The sequence below is a fragment of the Gavia stellata genome, chromosome 1 (assembly GCF_030936135.1).
Source record: "Gavia stellata isolate bGavSte3 chromosome 1, bGavSte3.hap2, whole genome shotgun sequence".
Taxonomy (NCBI): Eukaryota; Metazoa; Chordata; class Aves; order Gaviiformes; family Gaviidae; genus Gavia; species Gavia stellata.
In genome coordinates this window covers 101,089,739-101,117,219 of record NC_082594.1, presented here as the reverse complement: position 1 = coordinate 101,117,219, position 27,481 = coordinate 101,089,739, and the positions used below count along the sequence as shown (strand labels likewise).

Here is a 27,481-nt window from a genome sequence, read left to right as displayed (position 1 = left end):
TTTGGGTATATATATTTTTCAAAGATGCTTTCCTTCTCCTGACCATTTATCAGTATTAGTCTTGGTATGAAGGTTGGTTCCAAGATCTTTTTCTTAATTACTGTGTCTCCAATTGCTGTGCCTGACACATGTAAAATCTGTTAATTTTTGACCCAGAAAATAGAAGCAGAAATGATTTTCTTAACTTCTGGTGCACGTACATTTGAATTACCTCTCCTAACAGGGTCGGAAAGTTGCATTCCTTTAGGTCTGAGTGTATGACCTGAATTCTTGCTCTTTGCTAAACTAAAATGATTTGGAAATCCCTTTTGGTAATAGAGGGCATTTATGCAATGGAAAGCTTTTAAGTCAGGGAAGAAATTGCACATTTTTAATTTAAAATTGCACAATAATAATAATAATAATAATAATAATAATAATAATAATTGTTGATATCTTTCCCTAGAGAGTAGCCTGTGTGCTCTGGAATCAGTTGAACAAAGAGACACGGGAGCACCATATTGCCTGTGTGGAACTGTTCTACAGGCTGCACTGCTTGGCACCATCAGCAAATATCTGCGAAGACATTATCTGCCATGCACTTTTGGATCATGATAAAGTAAGTCCTGTATTCACTGAAGCCCCTTCCTCACTGTAGACTTGTTCCAGTGCTTCCCAGACTGCTTCCAGTTCCCTTCCACCCCACATCTTCACTCCCATGATCCCTCTGTCTTCCAGGAGTCTGACAGACTCTATTCGTGCCCTTACAATTCCCTGGGATTTATTCATCATGGACTATTGCTAAACTTAGTCCCTGGATACAAGCTTTATCAGTCAATGCTGAAGCTTTTTTAGTTTCAGCCCAAATCATGTAGTATCTAAAAGCTTGCAGTTTTTGTCAGTATTTCCAAACTGACCCAGCTCCACCAATAACTCTAAAATCATTTTATTTTGTGTTGATTTTGTAAACGTCATATTCCAACAAAAGACTTTATTACCTTGTATGTGTATGTCAACATAATGTTGACCCTGTGTCCACCTTAGTATTTAGATCTCATAATAAGTAAGCTGTATTTTAAGTGAGCCAGTTATTAATTATTTTACTTGTCTAGTTTAATGACAGAAGAGTTCTTTAGTAACTTACAGTATATTTGTGAGAAGTGCCTTGCACAATAAAACTTAAAACAGCCACCTTCATTCTTTGCTATTGTTTTCATATCTTTGCTTTTGCAATTTTGAAACATAAAAGTTTGGAAATCTTTGAAAAGCTTTCAAACAAAATTACCAATAATAAACGCTACCTAATATAACAATGTCTTCCCATTTGTCATCCAACTTTTAAACCTCCCTAACACCAAACCAAGTCTAAAATGTTTATACACAAAGAGTCCTAAAATACATTTTTGGTGTATTGGCATGTCTTTTTTTTGCTCCTACAAACACTATGGCTGTTAACTTTTGGTTGTGCATTCATGGATACGTGTCATTTTGGTTTAGTCTATTGCAAAATAGAAAAGTGCTCTCGAACTACCTGAGAAAGATTAGCTGTTGTTCTGCTAGAGGTTTAAAAATCACTAAAACTTTACTTGGAGATAAATGCTGCAAAAACTATGTATCTGTCTTGTTTCCTTGCAAAGGGGACAAGGCTGGAAGCACTGTTCAGATTCTCTGTCATGTGGCATCTGACCAGAGAGATCCAAGGCAGCAGAGTGACTTCTCACAATCGGTCCTTTGATAGGTATTTTCCACTTCCACTGGCTTAGACTTACATTTATATATTTAACTATATCATGTTTTCTTCTGTTCTTTTTTCTGAGGTGGGAAAAAGTTCTGTGTAGAAAGAACAAAAAAATGAGAAAAAGAAAGATCTTCAACTTTCTTGCACTATTACCTTTGCAAAGCACTCTGTGTGCATAGTGCACTTTCTTGTGTGAAGAAAGTTTCTGTAAAAATATAAAGAGCTTCATATATGAAGAGTAGCTTGGAAACAAGATTCTGTATAGCAGACATTTTTTTATCTTGGAGTGGGTTAGATTTTTTCCCAAAGAACTAGAACCAGCTACTTGTGGGGAAAAAAAAAAAAAAAGAAAAAAAAAAAAAGTCTTATTTTAGTTTTACTTCCTATTTACAAGATCATAACCTTTGTATAAAATGAGACAGAAGCATTTAGAGTCTTTCTAAATAAATACGTGAAAGAACTTTAAAATATGCTGCTCTTCTAGACTGTGAGTATATGTATGGCCTTGCTTGTACAAACGCATGTGTACTTGACCTCAACTCAGGAAAATGTGCATGATCAGCTATTGTTAGCAGACATGAGCCATTGGCTGATGCTTACTTGAACATGCACTATGTCTGTTCCCTGTCACTATTTTGTTGTTTGCATTAACTTCTTTAGGGATTTCAATTGTACTCTTCATTCTGATTTCTCCACTCAGGTCTCTGTTTGTGGTACTGGACAGTCTCAATTGTTCAGATGGCGCAATTGGTGCTGCAGCACAGGGCTGGCTGATCCGTGCTCTTTCACTTAATGATGTTGCACGGATCCTTGAACCAGTCCTGCTGCTGCTGCTTCATCCAAAGACACAGCGCACGTCCATCCACTACATCAAACAGAAAAATTCAGCAGGTAAAACTGTTCTTGGACTGAAACTGTAAGTGCTAACATAGCATTGCATACTCCTGAACACCTACTGAAGGTAGTCTCTGAAATGCAATGGCATCCTATTACCCTGAGTTGTCTTGTATCAGTTCCATAGATTCCTCCTCATCCAAGTACCGCTAGTGATGCCTAAAATAGAGTTCAGGAGTAAGTCATGCTAATTGAAGGCCTAATGATAATTTCTATTATGGTGGCTGCACCTATACTGTTGGTTTGGATTGCTCCCTGCTTTGCTCTGAGATCTTGTCCCACACTTCTCATTGCCGTTTCTAGATGATCCACACTGCATGTGTGTTCACTATTCACAGGATCCCTTCTCGAGCAAAACTAGGTCTGCAACCAAATGAAATCCAGGAGCAGTTTGTTGACTATGTCAGTCCAGGAACTGTTCCAGTAGGCAGGATGGACACGCAAATCTTACACTCTCCACCCAGTCTTGCCCCAGCACACCATGCACCCTCATACCAGGTTTCTTTATTCAGCATCACATTAAAATAATCAGACAGGTTGTGAGGAACATCTTGCTGTTTAGGGCACACCACACACAAAAAAACCCTAATTCTGCTAACTTCTAAAAATTAAGACGTCTTTGTCCAAAGAAGATCCATCTTGATTCAAGAGGAGAGCTAAGCCCTTGTGGCGTAAGTCTTGAGGTATCCCAGAGCTAGGATGTAGAATCAAAGAGATATTTGGAATTGAAGATGACCTCCAGCCACACAAATTTAGGAAGGTGGCAGGGTGTCTTTACCTTGACAGGCTAAATTTGACAGCTGGAAGATGTCCATTTTAAGACCTGTAATGAGAACCATTGTCAACCACATATGATCTATGTGTCAGTTGTGGAACAGACAGGTGTGACAGAGACCTGTGGGGAGCAGCTGAGGAAGGCTGAGACAGGTATGGAGCCAAGGTTTGCTCCAAGTGCAGAGTCCTGTGAAGGCTGGCAGTCTGTTCAGGTTTGGGATTGCTGGGAGTGGTGTGGATGTAAGACACTCTGCACCATTTGGCCCAAGTATCCAAGGTTGTTTCCTGGAGCAGAGCAGGAAGACAGTGGAGAAGTATCCAGTAGTTTTGTGCAAAGAGACTTCCGTGTCACCTGTCTGTCTCATTACTGTTAACCTAGCTGTCGGCTTGCATAACTGTTTTTCTGTCTTGATTGGCAAATAGTTAGATGGCAGACATTTATAGCATCCAACGGGACCTGTTTATTAGATGCTATACAAACACAGAGCTGATGTATTCCTTCCTTGTTCCACAGTGTGTAATCAAGGAAAACATTAGCTCTTTAAAAAAAATTATTTTTTTTTAATTTAAAAAATTCCTCTGTTGCTATCCTTTGCATTTCCCTCCTGATTTCAACAAACGTTTTATGCTCAGGAAGCATAAAAAAAATTATCACATCTAGGGAGTCATAGCATAAGAGAAACAGCATGTGCTTTATGTTTTGAACCTATTCTCTTGCGCTTACAGTAGGTTAGGACTGCTCTACCACTTTAAAAAAAAGGTAATTCTTACCTTAACCCAGTTTTTTTTTTAGCTCCACTTGTTACAATTAATAGTATACTAGAGCAGAGTAGCTTTTTGACCCTTTTTTTAAACAATGATTTATTCAATAAAAAGCATGTTTTGTGGAATAGATGATTATACGCCCTTTTTGAAAAAAAAAAAAATAATTTTTTTTCAGAAGATATACGTGATTGGCTTTGCAAGAAAAAGGCCTCTTTGAAAGAGTCTGGCATCTCTGAGAGTAATTCCGAGGAAAACCTTCCATTGAGCCAGTTTACTACCGTGGACAGAGAAGCAATTTGGGCAGAAGTGGAAAAAGATCCAGAGAAGCAGGAGTTAAAAACTGAACAGTCTGAAAACCGCAGCTCTTGTAATCCAGTAACTTCCCATGAAGCAGATGGTGACCAAGATAATAGTGAGCACACAGAATCAGCAGACACCAGCACAGGCCATGACAGTGAAAATACGTCCTCTTTTTCTCCTTCTCTGGAGCTGCAAGAAGTGAGCAATGAGGACAATGACAGTGCTGCAACCGATGGCAAAGAGACCACAAACCATGTGAGTTCTCTCAATGCATTCCTTCCTGAAAGCTCCAAATCCAGTGTAGCGCTAAACCTTGTGCGTGCTGACTCTGAGAGGACTCAAGCGTCAGAGTCTCTGTCAAGTGATGAAGAGGTGGACTTGGAGCTCCAGGAAATTACCCATTCTAGGTTGCTCAAGCAGCAGAAGGAAAAACAGGAGATGATTGAGGCTCTGTTCAAACACATGCTGCTGTATTTGCAGCCTTATGATTCTAAGAGGGTATTGTATGCTTTTTCTGTTCTGGAGGCAGTGCTTAAAACAAACCCTAAAGAATTTATTGAAGCTGTCGCTAGTACAAGCATGGATACCAGCTCCACAGCACATTTGAATCTTATTTACAATCTCTTAGCTCGCCATCAGGAAGCTCTTGTAGGGCAGAGTTTTTATGGCAAGCTTCAGACTCAGTCCCCAACCATGTGTCCCCATTCTCTTCTAATAGAATTGCTCACTTACCTCTGTCTAAGTTTTCTGCGCTCTTATTATCCATGCTACTTGAAGGTCACACACAGAGATGTGCTTGGCAACAGAGATGTTCAGGTAAAAAGTGTGGAAGTCCTGATTCGAATGATGACCCAGCTAGCTACCATGGCAAAGGCAGCAGAGAGTAAGAACGTGGAGTTCATACGCAATTTGCTAGGAAGATGCAAAATTCAGGAGTTTGTTCTTCTTTCTTTGTCTGCATCTATGTATACAAGTCAGAAACGGTATGAACTGCTTACGGCAGATGGGGTTAATAATGTTCCTGAAGAAGAACTCTTTGAAGAGAGCCTAATCAATTTTGGTCATGATCAAATATGGAGCGAACACCCACTCCAGATTGAGCTGCTGAAGCTCTTACAGGTATTGATTGTCTTGGAGCACCATCTTGGACAGACTCATGAGGAGCAGGAGAATCAGCCAGACCTCTCTAAGGAGTGGCAGCAGGCTCTTAATTTCCAACAGGCTATTGGTGCAATGCAGTATGTCTATCCGCACCCAATAACTTCACAGGGATTATTCGTCTCTGCTGTGGTTCGAGGTTTGCAACCAGAGTATGGCTATGGGATGCATCCCACTTGGGTAGGCTTAGTCACATGTTCCCTGCCCTATTTTGGGAAGTCTTTAGGCTGGACTGTGGCACCATTTGTTGTACAGATATGTAAAAACCTGGATGAGCTTGTCAAACAGTATGAAAATGAAGCTGTGAAGACATCTGCAAAAACATCTGCAAGGTAAGAAGTCTGCAGTGTGGGATGTGTTGTGCTGAAACTTTTTTAAGTTCCTCTTACTAGAGTGTAGTGCCTAGTAATTTACTGGTTTAGCATTGTGGCTCCCAGAGTTTGATCCTCAAACCCTGCTGCACATGCAGGCATCTGTCCCTTGAGCCCAGGTGTGGTGGAGCCAGTATTGTTGCAGCAGGGCTCACTGCGGTTGCATGTTCCCGTCCCCCTCTGCCTGCCATCCGAGTAAACAGAAGTTCCCAGTTTTGAAAAAACTGAGGATTTTGGAGGACTAATTAGGGAGAGACATCCTGGAGAAGAAAAATACAGTGATGCTGTTCGGAACAGGCACTAAGTGAAAGGACTAAGGAAAAATAATTAGACATGAAAGATTTATGGTCAGGTGGGGAATAATATTCTGAAATATCTAGACAAGGAAACAGGGTTGTCCAAGCATAGTTTGTGAATCCTTTGATTTGATATTCCTGTCTGGTCATTCCAGTGTTCTTTTAACCATTGGATAGAAACTGGAATTTTTAATCAAGGAAATACCACTTGGCCTGTTAACCCTTTTTTGTTTTTTTAATCTTTTTTTTCTTTTTTTCCCCTCCAAAGCTTAACTTCTAAAAGAGAAAATGTTACACCTGATTACCCACTAACCCTTTTGGAAGGTCTGACAACCATCGGTCACTTCTGCCTTCTGGATCACCCTAACCAAACTAAAAAGGTAAGTGCTTAATGCCTACCACTCACTTGATGCCTCAGCACCAGTTTGTCAAAGTATGCATCCCTTTTTCATTCAGAGGAGAATGTAAGTAGTAAAGTGGCACTTGTACGAGAAGATAACCTTAGAGAAGCCTCACAGCACACCAAAAAAAGTGAACTAAATAAAAGTGTAAGGGAGGGGGACTGAACTTCATTTTTTTTTTACTTGAAGACAGGAAAGTTAATTTTAAATAGAAGATGTTCATGATGATCTTGGTCACGCAAATATTAGTCCTGTGTAGCTTGTCTAGAGTTGCTCTGTCATTAACAAAGTCTTCTATTTTCTTTTGAGTTGATAACATGCTACTGTGTTCTCTACAATTTTTATTCCTAGAACATTTGTCAGAAGAGGATATTATCCTAACAGTTTCCTAGACAAATCAATTCTCTGTGTGCCAAAATAGTGAACAGCAAATCCAGTAGACTGTAATAGCAGCAGTATATTTCAGAAATAGAATGGTTGAATTATTTTTAAAGTTGTCATTACAAAGTTGACTATAATTCTCCTAATTATAGAACAAAAGCAGTCACTCTGTGGTGCATAATATAATGTATTTTAATATTTCTATTTTTGTTTTTTCTAGTCATCATGTTTAGCTGAACCTGCAAACCTGAGAAACGCTAGGAATGCCATTTTGGAAGAATTACCTCGCATTATTAATACCATGTCCCTCCTTTGGAGTGTTATAAAGAGGGAAGACTCTCAAAAAAGACCAACTGACTTCTTTGGAACAACTAAAGGCTCTTCTTCAGTCTACTTTAAAGCAACCAAAGTAGGAGTTCTTTTAAACTGCTGTGTATCTCATCATCCTTATCATCCCCTTCCTCACCAGTGTATTTTACACAGAGTTCATAGGAATAGTTTTGCCGTTCCCAGTATGATATTGGGCCACACAGAATTTTTGAAGAACTCTCATGAGCTATAGGCTTGCACAGTACCTACCTACAAAAGTAGATTTTTCCCTGTTCTTTTTGCCCATCTGCACCCTTACCTGATCTGTTTAATGTTTTGCTTTTTCTGTGAGCTTCTGTTAATAGCTGCTGTAAAGCCAACCACCTCTGAATTGTCTGCACCTTCTGCAGGCAGTAGAACATGTACCTGAAGGAATAAAAATACTAGACTTTTCCCTTCTTCTGTGGATATTGGCAAATCATAGTAGTGAAAAATACCTGTAGAAGAGAGAATATAACACAAGAAATTATTTTTTCCATTTTGCAATCTGTTTTCCAACAAATGTGCCTTCCATCTGTAAGAAGGATACACTAACTCAAAATAAATTATCAAAACTAGTCTGACTGCCAAGTATATAGATTCTTTTGTTGTTGTGTATTTTCTGAACATCTTGGGAAAAGGAATAATGTTTTACAGACTATGAGATAGCCTTTGCCTTGCAAAGTTTAGCATTGACAGTTATTTTTTTCCCCTCTATAGACATTAAGAACTAAAATACTGGACTTCATGAATCCCTTGACAGCACAACTTGGAATCCAGTTGATGGCAGCAATTGCAGCAGTATGGAATAGCAAGAAACCTCATAGGAATCAAAGTAAAATCAAGGTGAAACTAAAGAAAGGCACCCTTAGTTTTCCAGTGTAAAGGCAAATGTTACATTTATATGACCAGTTCTAAACTCTGGGCTTGTTTATAGATTCTTTGGGGTTTTTTACATGCGACAATGTCAAGCCACTGAAAAATCTGAAATGCTCTTATTTATATGTGGGCTACAATTAAACCTAATCAAATAAAAAGGACAGTGTGGCAGTTTAAGTCTGATAGTAATAGCCATTTTTTATTTAATACTGGATTGTAATCTTAGAATTGCAACTTGCCGATTATATTTTAAATACCTTGGATCAGCTCCATTTCCAGAAAAAGGTTAGAGTTGTAGTTTTCTCTGGAACTAAGCTAGAACACCTCTTTCTTCTTCTGCTTTCATTTGAGCATAATGAAGTTGTTTTCATGAAGATGCTGGGAGAAGATCTGTATATGACAAGTTGTTGCATGCTTGATTTAACTTGTCTAATTTATGCTTTGTATAAGTATTGATATTTGAATAATCACACAAAAAGCTGTTTTTTCACCTTCATGTTTTGCCTGGTGATCTGAGGGGTGTGTCTTTTGTTCTGCTTTTTCAGATTCTTCCAGTGGCTAGTGCATCTCAGCTTATTCTTGTGGACTTAATATGTGCACTTAACACATTGAAAATTGACACTATATTACATCTAGTCAAAGAGGTGGTCAAGAAACCATCACAAATCAAGGGCGAAGAGGTAACCATGAAGATAATTCCATTTTCTTAATATATTCTATTCTGGATCTATTCCAATGTGTCTTGTAATATTGTTAGAAGGAAAGTTTGGGGTTTTTTTTAAAATGTGAGATTCTCTTTTGCTCCTGAATAAGCTAAGTTTTTAGAATGTGGGTTTCTGTGTTTTGATCAGTCAGTGTGAATAGGTTCTTCAGAATATTTTGCTAAAGAAGTTGCTGGTAATGAAAAGGTGTGCGGTCCTCTAGTACCAAAGATGATAACAATTTTTGTAAAGCTGTTGCAGGTACACAACTCAGTGGCACATTTCTATCTCTCTACCCTCTCTGAACAGTTAGAAATACTTCACAGTGAGTCTGCTGTCTTTCAGTTGGCTTTCAAGGAAGCTAGTTTTGCTACAATGCACACCATTGTAGGAGCTCCTACAGCTCTGAATAAACTGTAGCAGATATTCCAAAGTAATGTGACTGCTTCTGAACTAGGGTCCTCTATTAAAGCTCTGAATTCCCTTGTGCTGCTGTATAGATAGTTTTATCATAGTCAGTCATCTGTTGGAGTGCAAGTGGCTCCTAAGAAGGCTGTGTTAACCATTGAACACAAGTACTCAACAGCTTGGACCTTCTTTTTTTTCTGATCGCAAATAATTGCTGGTTTGCTTTTATTTTTCAGAAATCTTCTCTTGTAGATATTCCAGTGCTGCAGTTCAGTTATGCTTTCATTCAAAGGTAATTCAGTCATGACAAAAGAGAATTTTCTGTTTGACTCTAGTAAGGATAACAGCCAGCATCACTATTTTTGTTTTACTTTGATCTTCATGTCACAATGTCACAGAACACTTTTATGTAGGAAATTATTATTGCCACTTCATTGTTAGGTAACAGATAGACACAAAGTAACTGGACTATGACATTATGTTCCATTGATCTGTTGATAATGCCAGTCTGAAAGCCTCATTTCATACTAATAGAGCAACATACTTCAGGCATCTCATTAACAAGATACTTGTGTAATTTTTTATGGTCTTTCTCCTTATCTGTTCTGTGTTGCCAGATGAATGGATAGAGAACTTCTAAATTCAATAAAACTGCTATGACTGCAGTCTGTGCTGGACATGTAGTGGGTCAGGCAGTTGATTGGAAATATTCCTTTGATCAAAACTCTTCACATACTTGCCTTTTCCCATATGGAAGCCTTGGGATATATCAGACTGTACAATATACTGTATGCAATAAGCTGTGGAGATAAATAAGCTGGCATGCAGCAGAGTGGTTAGCTAAACTTTATTCCTTTTCTTCCCCCTGAAGACCCAGCCCTCTTAAAGTGCTGGCTGGCATACTGCATGTGCTGCTAGCATTTACCACTGTATGCATATTGCCTGTGCTGCCAGATATTTATACCATGTTGTTGGATCTGTTAGGAAGGCACAGGATCTAAAGGACTGATCTTCATGGAAGCTTTTAGGCCACCAAGTTACCCATGTATGTTGTTTTTTGTTTTCTCCTTAACTCTAACTTAAGACTTGGGTGTGTTTTGGTATTGTTTTTTTGGCAGACTGCCTGTCTCAGCCTTGCAGGAGAACTTCCAGTCCTTATTAGGACTTCTCAAAGAGTCTGTGCAGTTGAACTTGGCTCCTCCTGGACACTTTCTTCTTCTCAGGTACTGTGTAAGAGAGAAGGTGGTTTATAGATGCATTGAGTAGACCTGTCCAATTACTAACTTGGAGTAAATTAATTTTCCCACAGTACTCTGAATGACTTTGTGACTAGGACACCTACCCTAGAGAACAAAAAAGACCAAAAAGACTTGCAGGTACAGTGTATACATGTATACCTTTTACTTCACAAATCTGGCACTGTACATCTAAGTAAAAGTGGAGATGGCCTGATCTGTACTTGGTATCTGAATTCACCTGTACTTTTAGAATGTGTGAATGTGCAGCCACACATTGTGGCTTAGGCTTGGTAAATATGGGAGACTCAAATACGAGAGACATGATACACAGAATGTTTCTAACACAATTTCATCGAAAAATCATGAAATCGCAGTGGTAACTATGGACTTTTCAAACTGTTTTCCTTGGGTAATTTTATGATTTTTCTCAGAATTTAAATCATAACACAAGTGTGATGTCATGAGTTCATATCATATGTGTAAGTATTGAAATCTCAAAACTATCTAGGAGCATAATTATCCTTGAAGCTCATAGATGTGTTTGGCAATGTAAAATGACTGTCAGCTCACCTTTTATGTAAAGAAGGGGTGGACTAGAGCAGGATTCCCTTCCTATACTGATTGTGATTTCACCAGAACAGTTTAAGCACTACCTACATGTGTGGTTTGGGCTTCGAGCCAACGTAATGCTACCTATGAAGTGAGACAGTGTTATGGTTACTTTAGTGTGCCAACAGAGAAATTAAGTCTCCACTTCTGCTTCAGAGACTGGCCAGCAAAATGATGATGAAAAGACAGTTTTGCCATCTTACCATCTTATAGCCTCTGCGCAAGTGACCTCTGCTTTGCTTTGGATACTTGGGATTTGGTTTCCTTAGAGTAATGAGCTTTTCATTTCACTGGGAGTTAAATATGCTTAAGCGTGACTATGCACATAGTTTGATGCTCTGTCTTGCTTACCCCTAATAGAAAGACTGAAATGTGAACAGATGGATTGACATAAAATAAAACCCTGCCTCACTTAATGTTCTCCAAATATAAAAGCAATAAAAAGGAGCCGTGTTCAAAACAAAAAAGGCATTGGTATGCCATTTCTGAGGGGCTGAAAAAGTCAGATCGTATCTTTGACAGATGACAGCTGATGTGTAAAGTGTGGCAGGACTGATGCCAAATTGATACTTTGTTAATGATAATGGCTTGCATGGAAAATCATGACTAAAATCTCCATGATAAGCTAACTTAAAGTTTTTCCTGCTTCTCATTTTCTTGCCTGTTCTTATTTGAAGTAAGCAGTAGTTATCTTGAGAGCACAGATAGTTAAATCAGAGAAGCATTTATGGTTCTAAGAGATAAACGTGCCTATTTCTGATCCTCCCGACATGTTCCATATAAAGAGAACTTCACTGGATTGGCCAAGTGATGATACCTTTCATGTGATGCCGCATTGTCTGGTTATGTTATAGGACGTGACCCAAAAAATCTTGGAGGCTGTAGGGACTGTTGCTGGTTCTTCTCTGGAACAGACTAGCTGGCTGAGCCGGAACTTAGAAGTAAAAGCTCAGCCTCAGATTTTACCAGATGACTTCAACATTGAAGATGTGAATGGTAATGTGGTTTTGTCTGACTTCCTGCTGCTTTTTCTCTTCTGCTTAAGTCAGGGAAGAGTACAAGGTGTTTGATAGTGTGTAGTTTGCATGAGAAGGGAGTAATACAGACAAAAAGTAAAACTAAAAATATGCATTATCCTCCAATAACAATGTCAGCCTAAGTGGGTTTAGTAAATATCTGCAGATTGTGTATGATACAGAGGAAGACTTATTGCAGGTGCATGCAACACATGTGACAGAACAGCATGGGCCATGAGATATGTCATTGTGGCAACATGCCCAGAAGCATTTCACTGTAATACCAATATGCAAATAACTGTTCTGTTTGGGGAGAAAATTAGCAAACAGCAAAATTTTAAACATGTCTTGTCTGAAGGGAAAACTAAATGATTTTGCCTCTTTTAGATACATCAGTGGCACCATCTTCAATGGTTTCTGCCTCTGCTCCTTCGATATACAGTGTTCAAGCTCTTTCCCTCCTTGCAGAAGTAAGTAGGAACAGTTTTATAGTTGCTGCTCTCATCTGTGGGGTGGTTGTTTATTGATACTATTGAGCAGAGGAATACATTAAGTTTTCCTGGTAGATTAAATGGGAGCTTAAATCTTTATTGAGGCATCCCATATTCACACACATTCTAGCCTGAAATATGGCATGCTTTCCCCTTTTGTCGGAAATACCAACTAAAGGTTTAAAGAGACATTCTTTTCATTTTTAAGGTTCTTGCTTCTCTTTTGGACATGGTTTACCGGAGCGATGAGAAGGAGAAAGCTGTGCCATTGATTTCACGTTTGCTTTATTATGTATTTCCTTATCTACGCAACCACAGGTGACTTCTCTCTCTGCACATGTGATTTTTCTTACGTCTGCTGTTTTTGACCGCACTGTAAGACAACTTCTTTTTCTTCTTCTCAGGAGTGCTTAATAGTCAAGGGGAATTGTAAGAGTTGGAGACCTGAGATACAAAATCTCATATAAATAATTCTCTAACTTAGTCACCAACTGTGTAGGACAGAGAAGTATGCTCTCCCCTTCCCGTACCATACAGTTGATCTTTTGCTCTAAAAAAAAAAGTCTCATTATTCTCATTAACAAGTGAAATTTTCCCCAAGGAAGGGCAGATTCCTTTACGAGCCTTAGCCCTGTAAAACTCCTGCTCGGACACTGCTGTCCTGAATCACACCTCAGAAGAGCTTCTCTCTCCACTCGCTGTGGAAGACCTAGGGAGTGAGGCACAGTTAGTTAAAATAAACCTCTGAGAATACTTTTCACCACCCTCTTCCTTCTGTTCACACACACATGCCTCTCAACTGGAAAAGCACAGGTAACGAGCATAACTAATTGGTATTTGGGCCAGTAAGATTTTGTAACAATTATTTTGCAAAGTGGCTCAGCTGTAGAGCCACTGAGCCTGTCAGCTGTTCTAAGTTCTCTGTGCCTTAGTTTTCTGGTGATCTTACAGCTTGAATGATGAGCCATCCTCCACAGTAGGGTAATACAAAACTTCTCTTTTGGGAGGATTATCTTACATATCCAGTAAGTTTATGCTAACAATGCTAAATCCCTTCTCAGCGTAGACATCTAAGAGTAGTCTGTCAACCCTGCCGTACCAAACGTTTGCAGCATTAGGGACGTTGCCATGTTTTGCATTAAATTGTGGTTTTGTGCTTTTAGAGTGTTTTTCTTGACCATTCTTTTTCCTGTAATGGATGATCAGAATTCAGGATAATACTTGGTGGCTATGTTTACATTAGCAATTTGATTAGAGCAGTAGTGTCGTTTTGAAGTGAACCTCTTGATTCGTCTCCATTTATGAAAGGCTGGTTCACTACTCCAAGCAGTTTTAGTACATGAACTGAATTCCTTTTGGAGGAAACTAATAGAAGCTCCTATACAAAAATGACCCAACAGGGTCGCTAATTCCTGACTACACTGCCACGAGGAGATCTAGCATACACATACCAGATGTGCCAGTAGAAGGCTGTCAAATTTGGGACATCCTGAAGCTGTTCTTGTGACCCAAGTTATCTTGCCCTACTACTTGCTGTCCACTGCAGGACCTCAGCTCTTCACTGCAACTGATACCTGTCTTTCTGCTGCTTCTTCCTTATCCTTCTGTGTTTCTTCTGACATGTCGTCCCTTCCTACTTTATCTGCCCTGTTGCTTTTCTCCATTGCTGAACATTATTGCTTTTATTGTCCTTTACTATCATTGCTTTTCAATTTCTGCCAATCTGGCACCTACCTTTTCTGCCTGTTGGGGAAGAAGAGCAACAAGGAAACAATGCCACTGCTGACTCTTTCCTGTGAAGTGGTCAAAAGTTTGTTGGTAGTCTGGATGAAGACCAGGACAGCAATCAGAGATAAGGAACAGCACAGCAGAGCACCCAGAGGCCACGACAGCGCTGCAGAGGGAGGAAGATGACAGAGGCCATAGCGGAAAGGCATCTGCAGGATGCTGAGCATGACTGACATGGCTCACGTGATACCAGACTGGCAAAAGCTTGGGAGCAGGATGCTCTGAAGAGGTGGGAGAAGGACAGCCCCAGCAGGAGGACCAGTGAACTATCTTCCCTGGTGGTGGCGGTTGCTGGGCACTTGCTGGAAGAAGCAGCTCCGCCTGCTGCCAACCCTTTTATGGATGATGCCTGGGTGGACAGCAGAGCCCCCATCCGTGTATGCAAGTCAGGTTAGAAGGGTGAGGTATGGTAAGAGGCATGGAGACTCTAAGGTCCTCTCCTGCCCTCTCCATTCCCACCAGCATTGTGCTAGTTAGGCCTTGTTGGCCAAATTCTGTTAATTTTGTCTGTGTAGTCTCTGTTGGCCCACAGGGCAACATACATGGTTGTGTTTGTCCTCTCCTCTGTTTCCATTCTAATAAGGTACGAGCTGTATTTCCTCCAGGAACTGAAGCCTTGTGTTGTTTGTTTTGTGACAGCTGTTTCTGTTTAGCTGTAGGTGTTCTTCCCATCTGGGTTTTTGGCCTTTACAGCAGAACACTGGGCAGGTCACAGGACCCATCATGAAGTAGAAAGAGTGCAACATCTCCCTATACTCTGCCTAGTTTTTCAGCCAAAAGCATAGGTGTGGGAGAGATAGATGATATCCTCTGTCAGCTAAACAGTATAACCCTTTTCCCACAGGGACAGGAGGAGGGAGAGGAGAACGTTTCCTTGTTGTGCAGGTTTCCTTCTTTCTTCCAGGGCCTTCCTGGTCCTGCTTCCTCAGCCTTCCTCATGCATCTCTCCCCCCCTTTCTCCCAGTGCTATTCACAGATCTCTTAGAAAGCAAATCCTACTTTCTCTAGCAGCTCTCTGCTAAGTGGCAGGAAGCAACCCTCTCCTTACCTTCCCTGCTCGTTATCAGTTCCATTTTTCTGAGTTGCAGCTGCTCCTGCTGTCATAGGTATCAAGCTTCCCCTCCTCCTGGCTGCTACCTTTTGGCTACAACGTTTTTCTGAGCAGACCAGTCTATACTGAGGTGTGGGAGAGCATCAGCCACAGCTCACGGCAGGGAGGAAGGGAAGGGGGATTGCCTCAAGCGTTATTTAGGTCACAGTCAAAACCACTAACCGATATGCAGTAAAGACAAAAAAAGGGTATAGAGGGTCAGGGAACATATACCAGAGTAATCAGGCATGCTGAAATGGGATGATCAGTTGAGTGTCACTGGGGAGTGAGCAAGTAAAGCCAGCAAGCCTCAGGGTGCAGCAGGGTTTGAAGACATTTCCATACTCCCTCTCGAGGGGGATGGATTAAAAATGATGCACAGAAATTTAGGGAAGCTATTTTTTTCTATTCATTATATTTGTGCATTTTCCTTTGTATCTACTACAATGTGTTCTGCCTACTTCACCCCTAACCAAGTCAGTCAGATTCTTGATGTATGGAGTGTATGTCACTCTTGTTGAACAGGGCATATACCATGGTGCACGCATATCTGATGCCCTCACCATTTGCAGAAGATATGGAAAACCCTGCATACAGCCACCACTGAAACTGTTTCTGGAATGCTGTCATCACCCTGCTGTGCTGAGCCTGCTGTGAGCCAGTGGCTGCAAGCCAAACACTTGTTCCATCTCTGCCCCATATGTGGAAACGGCACAGTTAAAATTGGCATGGACACCACTGCTGTCAGGATGTCCTTGTGAACTGGTGCAGGGGATAAATGACAACTTCTGCAATGCAAGTGGGGATCTGAATGCCAGGAGTCATCCAGCTTTTTTTTTCTTGCAAGGAAGATACTACCTGCCCCTTTGATCTGAGACTGATGGTTCAAAAGACATGAGCATCAGAGTCCTGATGAAGTTGCTGAGATGCCTATAGATGTCCCTTGATGGTTCTCCAGTGTCAGCCTGGCAAGGCCAGCCGTCCTTGTGATCTGTGTAGCCATAACCATAGCAAGATGGTCACTGGTTAAGAATGTGGAGCCCCCATCAGGCCCACAGATGTGCTGGATAATTTTCATGTTACTTATATGTGCTGCTCAGCAATTGGACTATAACCTCCAAGACTGTCTTCATGCCTCTGTCCTCCCCAGCTTGGCAGGAGTTTAGTTGCAGGGCTCCACAAAAAAGCAGTAGCCTCCCCCTTGAAACTGCAGGGGCTGCTGAAGCCTTCTGTGAAGGTGTGGTGCCACCTCACAACAGAGAGCCTTGACAGCATCCCTTCTCAACTGAAAGTCACATTCCTGCCAGTTTGAGCACCACCTCACCAACCTGAAACCTTTGTTCAGCCATGGTCAAAGCAGTTACTGTAGCAACTATTTGTAGCAGGACGCTGTTTGACATCTGTGTCTTCAGTGAAACTGAGGAGCCAGAGGACAAGCATCAGCTCATGCAAGGTCCCTTCACCTTGCTCCTACCAATTCCGACTTGAGCTCCACAGTCCTTCCCTACTGTGCCTTGCAGAGCATGGTGTCCAAATTTGCAGTGGGATGGTGCATAGGGCAGCACAATGAGAAAAAGGGTTATGTGTGAGATTTTTATACAGGTGATGACATGAGAACTGATGCATGTTATCAGGTGACAGATGAAGTCTAGTGTGGTACCTTCTAAAGGGGCCTGCTGACAAGGTTTCAAAGCTTATTGGAAACTTTATTTTGGAGAAGTTTTGAACCACATCTGTAGTGGAGACAGGCAATGCTGTGCTGTGATACATCTAATCTGAAAATATCTCCCCGAACCAGGTACACTGGAAATGTGAGGAGCTTCTGCACAAACTGTTTTGATCTACTGATCTCTTGCAGCTCTGAGTTACAAGCTAATGTAGACATAGCCTGTTACTGAGAGAATTTGTTTAGAAGTTCTGGGGAACCCCAGAGTTTATCTTCTGGTTACATAAACTTAACTTTAAAAATATATATATATTTATCATTACTGTTCTCTTCCCCCAGTGCCTACAACATTCCTAGTTTTCGTGCTGGTGCTCAGTTGCTCAGCTCATTGAGTGGATATGCCTATACCAAGCGAGCCTGGAAAAAAGAAGTTGTAGAGTTGTATATGGATCCAGCTTTTTTCCAGATGGACACTTCATGCACTCAGTAAGACACGAGATTGTAGCACTCCAAGATTTTATTCTGAATTTGCAAAGGTTTTAAAGGAGGATGGCTAATACTGGAAGGAAAATTCTATTTAGTACTTTCTTAAGGAATGTAGTGTTAAAAACGTGTCTCAACAACTAATTCTACTAAATGCATTATAAGCACTGAAGTTTTCATTATACTGCAGAAGAATAAACTTGTCTCATGCTGATATTCCCCTTAGTGATTAGGGAACTGCATGAAGTAGAGCTGGAGGACCTAGAATGCAGTATGTGCTAAACCAGATAAGAGTCTGCATATTGAATACCATTTGGAAACTGTTTCCTTGTATGAAATGTTTGACCAAGATCTTTTCTGAGGTGAATCCATACCAAAGCTTTCTCTGGTTATCTAATTCCTTCTGTATCTTATTCAGTTGGAGATCCATTATTGATCATCTTCTAACACATGAGAAAACTATGTTTAAAGATTTGATGAGTAAGTATCAGCTACTGATAACTTATTTCTACATTAATTTGAAATCTATTTGCATTTGAGCTATTGGGTACATTTTTAATATACTAATGTATCAATAACATGCAGACAATGCATCTGCATAGTTGAGTATGTTGCCAACTTTATTCACAGCTAAAAGCTGTGCTAAGTTAATTCTGCATTTTGGTCATGTCTAAAACACCCCAAAAGTATTTTTGTTCTAGAAATGCCAATGTTAGACTCCTGCATTCACATTTTGCCATAATTTTAAGTTGCTGAATTGTGACCTTTTGCAACCGTTCCCTGTTGGAAAGCAAGGAGACTTTAGCTAACTTTGCAGGTGTCTGTATACTGGCATCAAGCTGTAGGAATGTCGTGCACCAGTACAGCAAACCTTTGAGTAACGTGCTTTGACCTCTAAGTCAGGCTTGAGGAGAGTGTAGAAGAAAGTGGGGGAAGGGGTGGGATGGAACACCTTAAATTTGCATGGAGCTTTGAAAGAAAAAGCAGCTTTACTCTCTTTTAAAAGATCTTTTAAAAGAATATTTGAAGGGTTACAGTGCAAGACTAATTCATAGTGCATTTTTTTAAACAGTATATATTTTTAAACTTATCTCCTTTTTTTTCTCAGTAAGTCTTAAAGCTCTGAGATCACTCATCTATGGATTTAGGAGACTGAAAAGAAGGGAAGATTCATGTACATAAGGGCAAAGACAGGGGTTTAAAATAGTGGACAGCCTCATTAGAGCTGCAGTGCTTGTTTCATATAATTTTCCTGCTAGCGTGAGCAGATCTGGATCAACACCAATTTATTATTCCAATTAGTAGACCTGCAGAGAGTTTTCGTTTTTAAAAGATTTCAGGACATAGGGATTATTTTCAGCCCAAAATGCAAGAAGTCTTTATATGGTAGATAATTATTATCTCTCTTACAGATATGCAGAGCAGCGCCTTAAAACTGTACCCAAGTTTTGAGCAAAAAGCAATGTTGTTAAAGCGGCAAGCTTTCGCTGTCTTTAGTGGAGAGATTGATCAGTATCATCTCTATCTTCCTTTAATACAAGGTAACATTTGTAATTTCGCATGCCTTTTTTTTTTTCAGCTGTAACGTGTGTAAATCATATAAGAAAGGAGTGTCACCTATTTTCCAACACGTACTTCTATTTTTTAAAAGTTTTTAACAAAATTTATGATGCTGTGAATCACTGAATTCTAGCAAATAAATAATCTCATTAAAAGGGAGACAGGTATCTGGGTTCCAAAGCCTTTGGTCTGGAAATATAACTGGAAATATGATTATTTTGTGGCAATCTTCCAGCCACTCTTGGGCTGTTGTTCTCCTTAAATGTCAGTTTTGACAAAATTTTGTCCAATATAAAACCACCGTGTCTTCAGACTTTTTCTGAATCACAGTTTTGTTAGTAGAGTGCAAGGGACTCAACCCAAAACTGATGATAAAGCGCAAATTTTGTTTTGCCACCTTCTACATTTTTTATTTCCCAAACAACACATGTTCAGGAAAACACTTCTCTTTTTTTGTTGTTTTTTCTCTTTTTTATGTTTATTTCAGAACGACTGACTGAGAACCTCCGTGTTGGGCAGACTTCTATAGCTGCTGCACAGATGTTTCTCTTCTTCAGAGTTCTTTTGTTAAGGATTTCTCCTCAGCATCTAACCTCCTTGTGGCCAATTATGGTAACTGAATTGGTAAGGAATAAGTAGTAATTTGAAACTAATTAGTGTGTGCTTTTTCCCATTTCACCTTTTTCTTCCTCCCAAATACACCCCTGTTTGAAAAAGGAACTGTTTTCATAGTTTTACATTAGTCTGATAATTTGGGAAAAGAATTAACATTGTCATTAGGAAATGCTTTTTTGATTAATTTTGTTGTTGCTAATGTAATCTCTTGCATGATTTGTTAATTTGTTGCAAGTCATAAGAGTAAACTAAGAGTCTGTGGTTCCTGATACTATGTGAAGCATATCTTTCGTGTGATTGAGTTGTACGAACATTTCAGCATCCCCATAAATAATTTATTTCTTTAAAGATTCAGACATTCCTACAGCTGGAAGAAGATTTAACTGAAGAAGATGAACCATCAAAGTAAGAACTACCATTTGTCTGATAGAGAATTTGTAAAAGCTGGACTATTATGCTTGTTCCGTATCTGCAATTTTTTATTTATTTAATTAATTAATTCTCTGGGATAGGGAGGAGACAACAGGATTTTTTGTTATTGCACTTGTGTATTTCTGGTACTGGTGAATCACAGTTTAGGATTTTTTTTCAGCAGCTAAAATAGTGATATGTTCAAAAAACATAAGTACCACTTATCAGTTGCATACAATACTTTAGATTACTTTTTCTTCTAACAGCCTTTTATATTAATCACAGTGCTCATACAGAATAAAAATAGTTTTTGTTGCACACAGGTGCAAGTGCTCATTTGTGTATGTGTACATTTCTCTTGCTGAATGAAAAACATTTAGTGGATTTATGTTTTAATGGTACATTTCTTAATTGTAACTAACACAGGAGCAACAGCAAAATAAGCAAACAGAAAGTCTCAGGTGATGGCAGTGGATCTGACAAACAGCAGAATGAGCTGTCCTTGTACTTATCAGCTTGTAAGTTTTTGGACACAGCACTTTCATTTCCACCTGACAGGATGCAGTTGTTTCAAATGTAAGTCCTCTATTACTTACCTGTTCTCCAGGTTGTTACCATTCTTATCCTTTAAAGTAATTCCAGATCTATTTTCTTCTAGATGTAATTTTGCCATCAGTTCTTTTTACACACACAGATGTTGATACTCGGACAAATGTAATTCAGGGTATTTGGAAAAACAATTTGGTCTTGTCAGTATAGGAGGACTTCACCATCCTCATTAGGAGGTTCTCTAACTTGGGAAAATTGGGAGAAGAGAAAGACGGTGACTGTCTTTTGTTTTCCCTTTGCACACACTTGGGAATTTTTTAGAGCCAGTTGACATGATAATAATGTTCTTGTTCATTAAGTTTGGCTCTGGTAATAGCATAAAATTATAGTTATGACAGCTCTTTCTGTAAACAAACCAGTGCGCTACTAAACTATGTATGATCCAAACAAGCATTTTTTCTGCCTGCCTTCTTATCAAGTAATCCATTTGTTTCAGGTACAAATGGGCATTTGTCCCAGAAGTGGACACAGAGTCATCCACTGTGACCTCTCATCTGGTAGAAAATCATCAGGAATGCAGACCACACATTATAAGAATCATGGATCTGCTGAAGATGAAATATGGGGTAAAGAAAGAATGCTTCACTTGAATCTTTTTTTTTTAATCCGTTAACTTACTTTTCTAAACAAGTTACAAGATTCTAAGTTAGGCAAGAGGTTTTTAGATATTCTAATAAAATTCATGAGTCTTTTAAAAATTATCTGCCTGCTTTCATATACATATCTGGAAGATGTCAGATTGCTTTTGAGTGTGAGGGAACAACAGGCAGTTTTCCTGTCGTTCCCTTAAATCTGCCCACAACCACCCAGGGAAAACAATTTGTCTCAGCCAGGACCAGTATTTATAAAACAGAGCATGCTCTACTTTGTCAAAGAAGTTCACCATAATAGCATTTTATATTACGATTAAAGCTTCATATTAATTCTTCCAGAAAAGGAAATAGGGGCATTAGTATTTCTCAGAGATATCTCTGTATTCTGTTGTTGTTTGATATCTGATTCTGAAGGTTAGTCCAAATTTGCAGTCTTCTGGACTTGTGAGACTTTTATTTAATGGAACCTTGAATCCAAATATAGAAGTAACTCGGTGTACCATCTATACAATTTATATTGTGATACAGTTGCAGGCTGTGGATCACTTAGTATGAAAAAAGTGTATAGTACAGGGTTCAGACAAGCCATAACAACATTGTGTCTTAATGCAAAACCTTTAGTAAATCTTAGTTTGTTTGCTTACAGGAAACAAACAACACTGAGGGAATTTCCAAGAAGCACAAATGTCCTCTTTTGAACTTCCACTCTATATCTAGCATCACCCAGCTTATGCCCTTCTTCAAGATTCTGTGTTGCGCATTTACAGCAAATGGGAGCGAGTCCCAGAATTCACATACTTCTGCATCTCTCTCTGTGGACTATGTTGGCAGTAATGGCATAAAGATCTTGCAACAGCTTGAAGAGAGTGTTGAATGTGACTTCCTTGAAAACATGGAAAGTTAAGCCACACGTTGGACACTTGGCTCGTGGTGAATAAATAGCGAAAAAAGGGAAAACTTTACTGCAATTCTTCTCTTCTTTTTTTCCCCAGTTTTGAAACTACATTCTGGATTTTCTTCCTGCTGTTGTGGAGTGCTCTTCAGTAATCCAGGCTTCTGAGTTGGTGTTAAAAAGCAGGATTCTTCAGTTCCTATGGGGGGAAAAAACATACGGTTTAGTGGTAATTTATCATAGTTACTGTATTCTTTTACTTGTTTTCAATGTGAAGGATTAAAGACACTTTGTAAATAAAGGAAGAATATTTTTGACTTGGTGAAAGTAGCAATTGTCCCATTTATCCAGTAACTTCTCAAGTAAGTATTTTAAACTGCTTTTGGAACTGTGTTCTGAAAGTAAATTTAAGAAAAAGCTAATATTGCATGTCAGTGTACAATCAGTTTGCAGATAAGCCATTTCCTGAGGTTAAAGCCCGCTTCTACTTCTCTTTCTTTAACTTGTCATAAAACTTATCAACTTCTAAACAAATCACCTAAATTTCAAACACATGTATTTCATAAGTCTTAGCATTGTGCAAATAACTGCAGACTTACCATGTTTGCAATTTCAACTCTGTACTATAATAGCATTCTTCAGGATTGGAGATTCCTAAATAAAAGACAAACGCATGCATAAAAGACAAACCAACGCAGTAACATTTTGTAATTTACATTACATGAGGGGGTTTTATTTTAATTAATTGATTAAAAACATTCTAAATCAGTTTTTTAAATTAAAAAACTTTGTTCTTTCAGTGACTAAGGTCACTTTGCAACTTCTGAAATGCAACCAAATGAAGATCGTTCTGTAAAGATATAAATTGCTGTATACCAACAGCGTAATTAAAGTGAAAATTCTTTTTTTTTTTTAAAGAACACTTTTTATACAAAAGAATGTATTTGGCTGTTCCTAGGTGTTAAAAGAGATAGGGAGATCATCACAGTGCCATGACTACAATAATGTTCAAGGTGCAGCTTATTTCAGAACTGCACTGCTACAGCCACCCAGGACCTGGGAGAGAGGGATTAGTCCTACCACCAAACAGCGCAGCTGCATGTCTGAAGGACGTCAGTGGATGAGCACCATCGTAGCAACACATACGACAAAAGGTTTAGTAGAACATTTTTTAAATGAGGAGGTGGTCTCCACTGAATTTTCATTTAGTGGATTAGCTGACTGAATTTGCAATGCTGGTTTGTCTGAGAGGGGAAGTTTATCCTATTTTTTCATGATGAAAAGCTTTGTCTGCTTTTTTTTTAATGACCTTTGCCTCTAGAGAAATTGGTTTTGTAAGATATACCTGCAGACTGGTACGTGCTACTTGTGTTATTTTGAACATAGCAACTGAGGTAAATGTGCTGGGTATTGGACTTCACCACTCTTGTTTTTGCTAATTAAAAAAGGACATACAAAATGTATGGTTTAATGTCACCAGGTTGTGACGTCAGGGATTTATTTTTTTCAAAACTCACACAACAAACATGGACGACTACTCTGCAGTGTTTTTTACCTACAGATATATGAAGTTTTCATCTTTGGATTATAAACTAAAATATTGAAACACTGAACAATATGCTTTACTATGATAATGCTGTAATGCTTCATGAAGATAATATTATAATAGGCTTATGCTAAACTTAAATAGCTTACGTGCATTTTTTACAGTTAAGGAAAGTGATAGGCTGAAGTGTAATATTGTGTAGTCACTAAGAATGTGAATTATTTGTATTAATATAAATTATTAATGATCTCTAATGCTATTGGAATGAGCACAAGTGAAAAGTTATCCTTTTAAAGCATTACTTGAAAATTGGAGCAGGATGTTTTTAAAATGTTTGTGTTCATTACTTACATATCTTCAATAATTTTTAAAAAGAATACTGCTAATACTCAGGATGATTTGGTAGTTTTACTTTCAGCTTTCTGGTGGTTGCATTCTATACTTGGGTATTTCTCTTAAAATCCTGATGAGATGCTGTCAAATGGACTATTAAAATCTAAGACAACTTTTTGCCATCAAACCTTTTGTTTTACATTCTCCCATAAGCTATAAACCTGTGTCTTCACATAGTTTCCTCGCTAACTGGAGGTGGTGAACCACTAATTTAGACTGAGGGTTTTGTCATCCTTCCCCTTGAAAGGGAATTCCTGTTCTGGCTGCCTGTACTTCAGATATGCAGAGGATTGGACATCAGTCACTTCCCCACCAGCTGTGGTGGTGAACTTTAAAAACAGAATCTGTGACTTAGTCTGTATACCCTTCTAACTTCTAAGATGATCTTACCTTCTACAAAAACACTACTTGCTTCTAACGCCTGCCTCCGCACGTACATTTACCTATGTCCTGTGGTTCTGCGGATGGCTGCTTTAAATGACCTCAGATATTTGTGACTTGCAGAATCCTCTCACTGAAACAGAATCTAATTCTTAATAATGAAGTTCTTTAAAATTTAGTATATAAGCAGATCTTGTATCATTATAAATAGGGTTGAATAAGGAGGAAAAGGTTCTAACTAAAAAAGTCCTACTTGGGTGGTGGAGGGGCACAGTTACATAGGCCTAAAGGTATGTCTAGTAGCATAACTTTATTCTTTTTCTATATGGGACTAACTGTAGTCATTTTACTTCTTATGCTACTGCTGTTAAATCCACATGAAGGAGGGTTGTACTGCTCTAACAGTAGTACTGTCAAAGCAGAATAACTTAACTGCAGATAAATCTGAAAAACTTCTGCCTAGAACTCAGTAACAAGAACAAAAGAGAAAATGCTTTTACTTTGCTGTGTAGTTCTTTGCTTGTTTTCAGAATAACCAAGCTTAGCTTTCCCTTTTGGGTACTTCAGCTTTGAGATAGCATAGCAACAGTGCATGATACACAGAGGGGACATACTTAAATATTCCTGAAGGAAAAAAATAGTAGGTGCAACCAAGGTAACTGCCAAAGAACAGCAGAACTTGAAATACAGAGCATTAAATAATGACTAAGTGTATTCGATACTATATTTGAATGTAATTCTTCCAGTAATATTAAATGTTATTTTGAAATACCTTTTCAAATGCAATTCTCATTTTTCAGAGCACCTTTACGGCTCAAACACCAACTTTAATTTTTATCTGGTCCTGTAAAAGCTCTCAAATTCAATTTCAATGGATGAGGGCTCTGTACAGAACTCTACGAACCTGTTTGGCTCACAGCAGCACTGGCTCAATGCTAATCTGTGCTAGCCCCTACACTTGCCTAGGGAAAGACTGTGCCACCACCTCCCTAAATCCTCTCATCACAAGCCCCTGCTGCTCCGGTTCGTACATCCCTATCTATCTTTCACATTCCCAAACCTTCCAGTCTGGGATCCCAGTCCTGTGGGACAAGTTTTAAGGATTTGTGTGTCTGGAAGAACTGTGTGGAGCAGATGGAGGAAGCTGCTGCTGCTGCAGCATCAGGGGATCATTGATTGACCGACAGGCACTGACACCCTGTATGAAGGGGGCGCCTCTCCCTGGGAAATTGGGGGCTACTGTTGCATAATGCTTTCTCTGTGCACCAGAGCTTTCCAAACTTCAGTCTGTACGCTTTTGTATGTTCAGGGCAAATGCCCTGAAAGTACTGCCTTTTTGTTTGGAAGGAAGAAAACTCTTCCATACAACTGAGCTTGAAAACTAAGGCCAAAGAAGTATGGTTTCGATGACTTTGGAAAGCTGCTTTTCAGATTTCATCCTTTCTCTGTAGTCTGTACATCTTTTGTAATGTTGTGTGATGTACCTTGCACCTCAGAAGCTGCTAATCATAGAATCGTTTAGGTTAATGTTTGATTACACTGCATATGTTGAAAATCATTGATAAGTGCTGTATGTATGCTGGGAAATACTGTAGCATAGCAGCTAGTAATACGGAAGCACTGAATGTCTCTCAAGTGCCTGCTTCAAGAACAGCAGGGTTAGCCATTTATGTTTGGCTGTAACAGCAAACCTCCATCTTTTGCAATTACTGTCCCAGTGCAGCTCCCCTACTTAAATACTGGTTGTCTCCTGGTGATCAGTTCCCAGAGCTTCAGGTGAGGCTAACAGCAGTGGTGATTACTCAGCAGATTGGGTCATGAGATCCTCTTTCTGCAAACAGATCCAAGGAATGGAGGGAGCAGGCAGATGGAGAAAAATGATTGATCGAAACTGATGACGCTTCCAGATAGCAGTGGAGGTATGTTTTCCATGATAATTTCCTGAGCAGAGGCATCCATGGAGGCACGATGCATTCCTCACAACCTCAATACTGTCATTAGTCTCATTTATGTTGGCAGGCAGGGCTGTGAGGCCCCACCTAGAGTGGAAAAAAACAAAGAAAAAAAAAAAAGACTTTTGTTGAAGATAGCAGGGGAAAGCATTTCCCTCAAGGTCTGTTGAAGGCTGCTCCTCAACTAAAGAGTAAGTGGCTTGTAAGGTTTCAGTCACCATGAATTATCTCAGGCTTTTCTTTTTATTTTCTCTTGCAATGTGTACCTACACCTCTGGGTGTTTTGTTTTTTTTTTTTTTTCTATCTGTCCACCACCAAAATCACAGCTCCCCTCCAGCTGCAGAAATTTGAGATTACAGAATGAAAAACTGGGAGAACAACAAAAGGAGCTGGAGACCAGCACATACCTAGTTTCTAACAGACACCAGGGTCCTTCCCAGCTATAAATGCATGTAAAGCAGCTAGGTTTTTTAAATCCTCCAGGAAGAAAACTGATAATCTGGATTTAAGGTAAGTAACTATGTACAGCTCAAAATATGTGCCAATAGCTGAACCACAGCAGTTGTAATGAAACACCTGAGGAATTTAGTTCTGTGAGTAAACAACATGCGAAAGAGGAATTCTGGCTTCTACTCCTCCTGCAGAAGACGACTGCGTGTTACTTGTGCGTGGCTCCGTAGAATACAGGTAGTGCTAAGCCTTCCTATTAAGACTCCTGTTACTTGTACCAGGTAGGCTCCTTCTCACGTTCCTA

The 27,481-nt window shown here is 39.3% G+C and overlaps 1 protein-coding gene across 1 annotated transcript in view; it reads left to right on the top strand.

Annotated features, from left to right (window-relative positions):
* DOP1B (DOP1 leucine zipper like protein B) overlaps positions 1-23,193 on the top strand; it is a 48,210-nt gene extending 25,017 nt beyond the window's left edge. The window contains exons 15-36 of the mRNA XM_059825394.1: positions 446-598; positions 1,617-1,717; positions 2,418-2,608; positions 4,326-5,940; positions 6,544-6,655; positions 7,278-7,466; positions 8,126-8,251; positions 8,830-8,964; positions 9,630-9,685; positions 10,512-10,616; positions 10,703-10,769; positions 12,095-12,236; positions 12,644-12,726; positions 12,956-13,065; positions 17,631-17,777; positions 18,193-18,254; positions 19,187-19,315; positions 19,822-19,958; positions 20,299-20,354; positions 20,787-20,936; positions 21,406-21,535; positions 22,209-23,193. Coding sequence (XP_059681377.1) covers positions 446-598; positions 1,617-1,717; positions 2,418-2,608; positions 4,326-5,940; positions 6,544-6,655; positions 7,278-7,466; positions 8,126-8,251; positions 8,830-8,964; positions 9,630-9,685; positions 10,512-10,616; positions 10,703-10,769; positions 12,095-12,236; positions 12,644-12,726; positions 12,956-13,065; positions 17,631-17,777; positions 18,193-18,254; positions 19,187-19,315; positions 19,822-19,958; positions 20,299-20,354; positions 20,787-20,936; positions 21,406-21,535; positions 22,209-22,466 — 4,254 coding nt within the window. The 3' untranslated portion in view covers positions 22,467-23,193. The remainder of the gene's footprint in view (positions 1-445; positions 599-1,616; positions 1,718-2,417; positions 2,609-4,325; positions 5,941-6,543; positions 6,656-7,277; positions 7,467-8,125; positions 8,252-8,829; positions 8,965-9,629; positions 9,686-10,511; positions 10,617-10,702; positions 10,770-12,094; positions 12,237-12,643; positions 12,727-12,955; positions 13,066-17,630; positions 17,778-18,192; positions 18,255-19,186; positions 19,316-19,821; positions 19,959-20,298; positions 20,355-20,786; positions 20,937-21,405; positions 21,536-22,208) is intronic.
* The last annotated feature ends 4,288 nt before the right edge of the window (positions 23,194-27,481 follow it).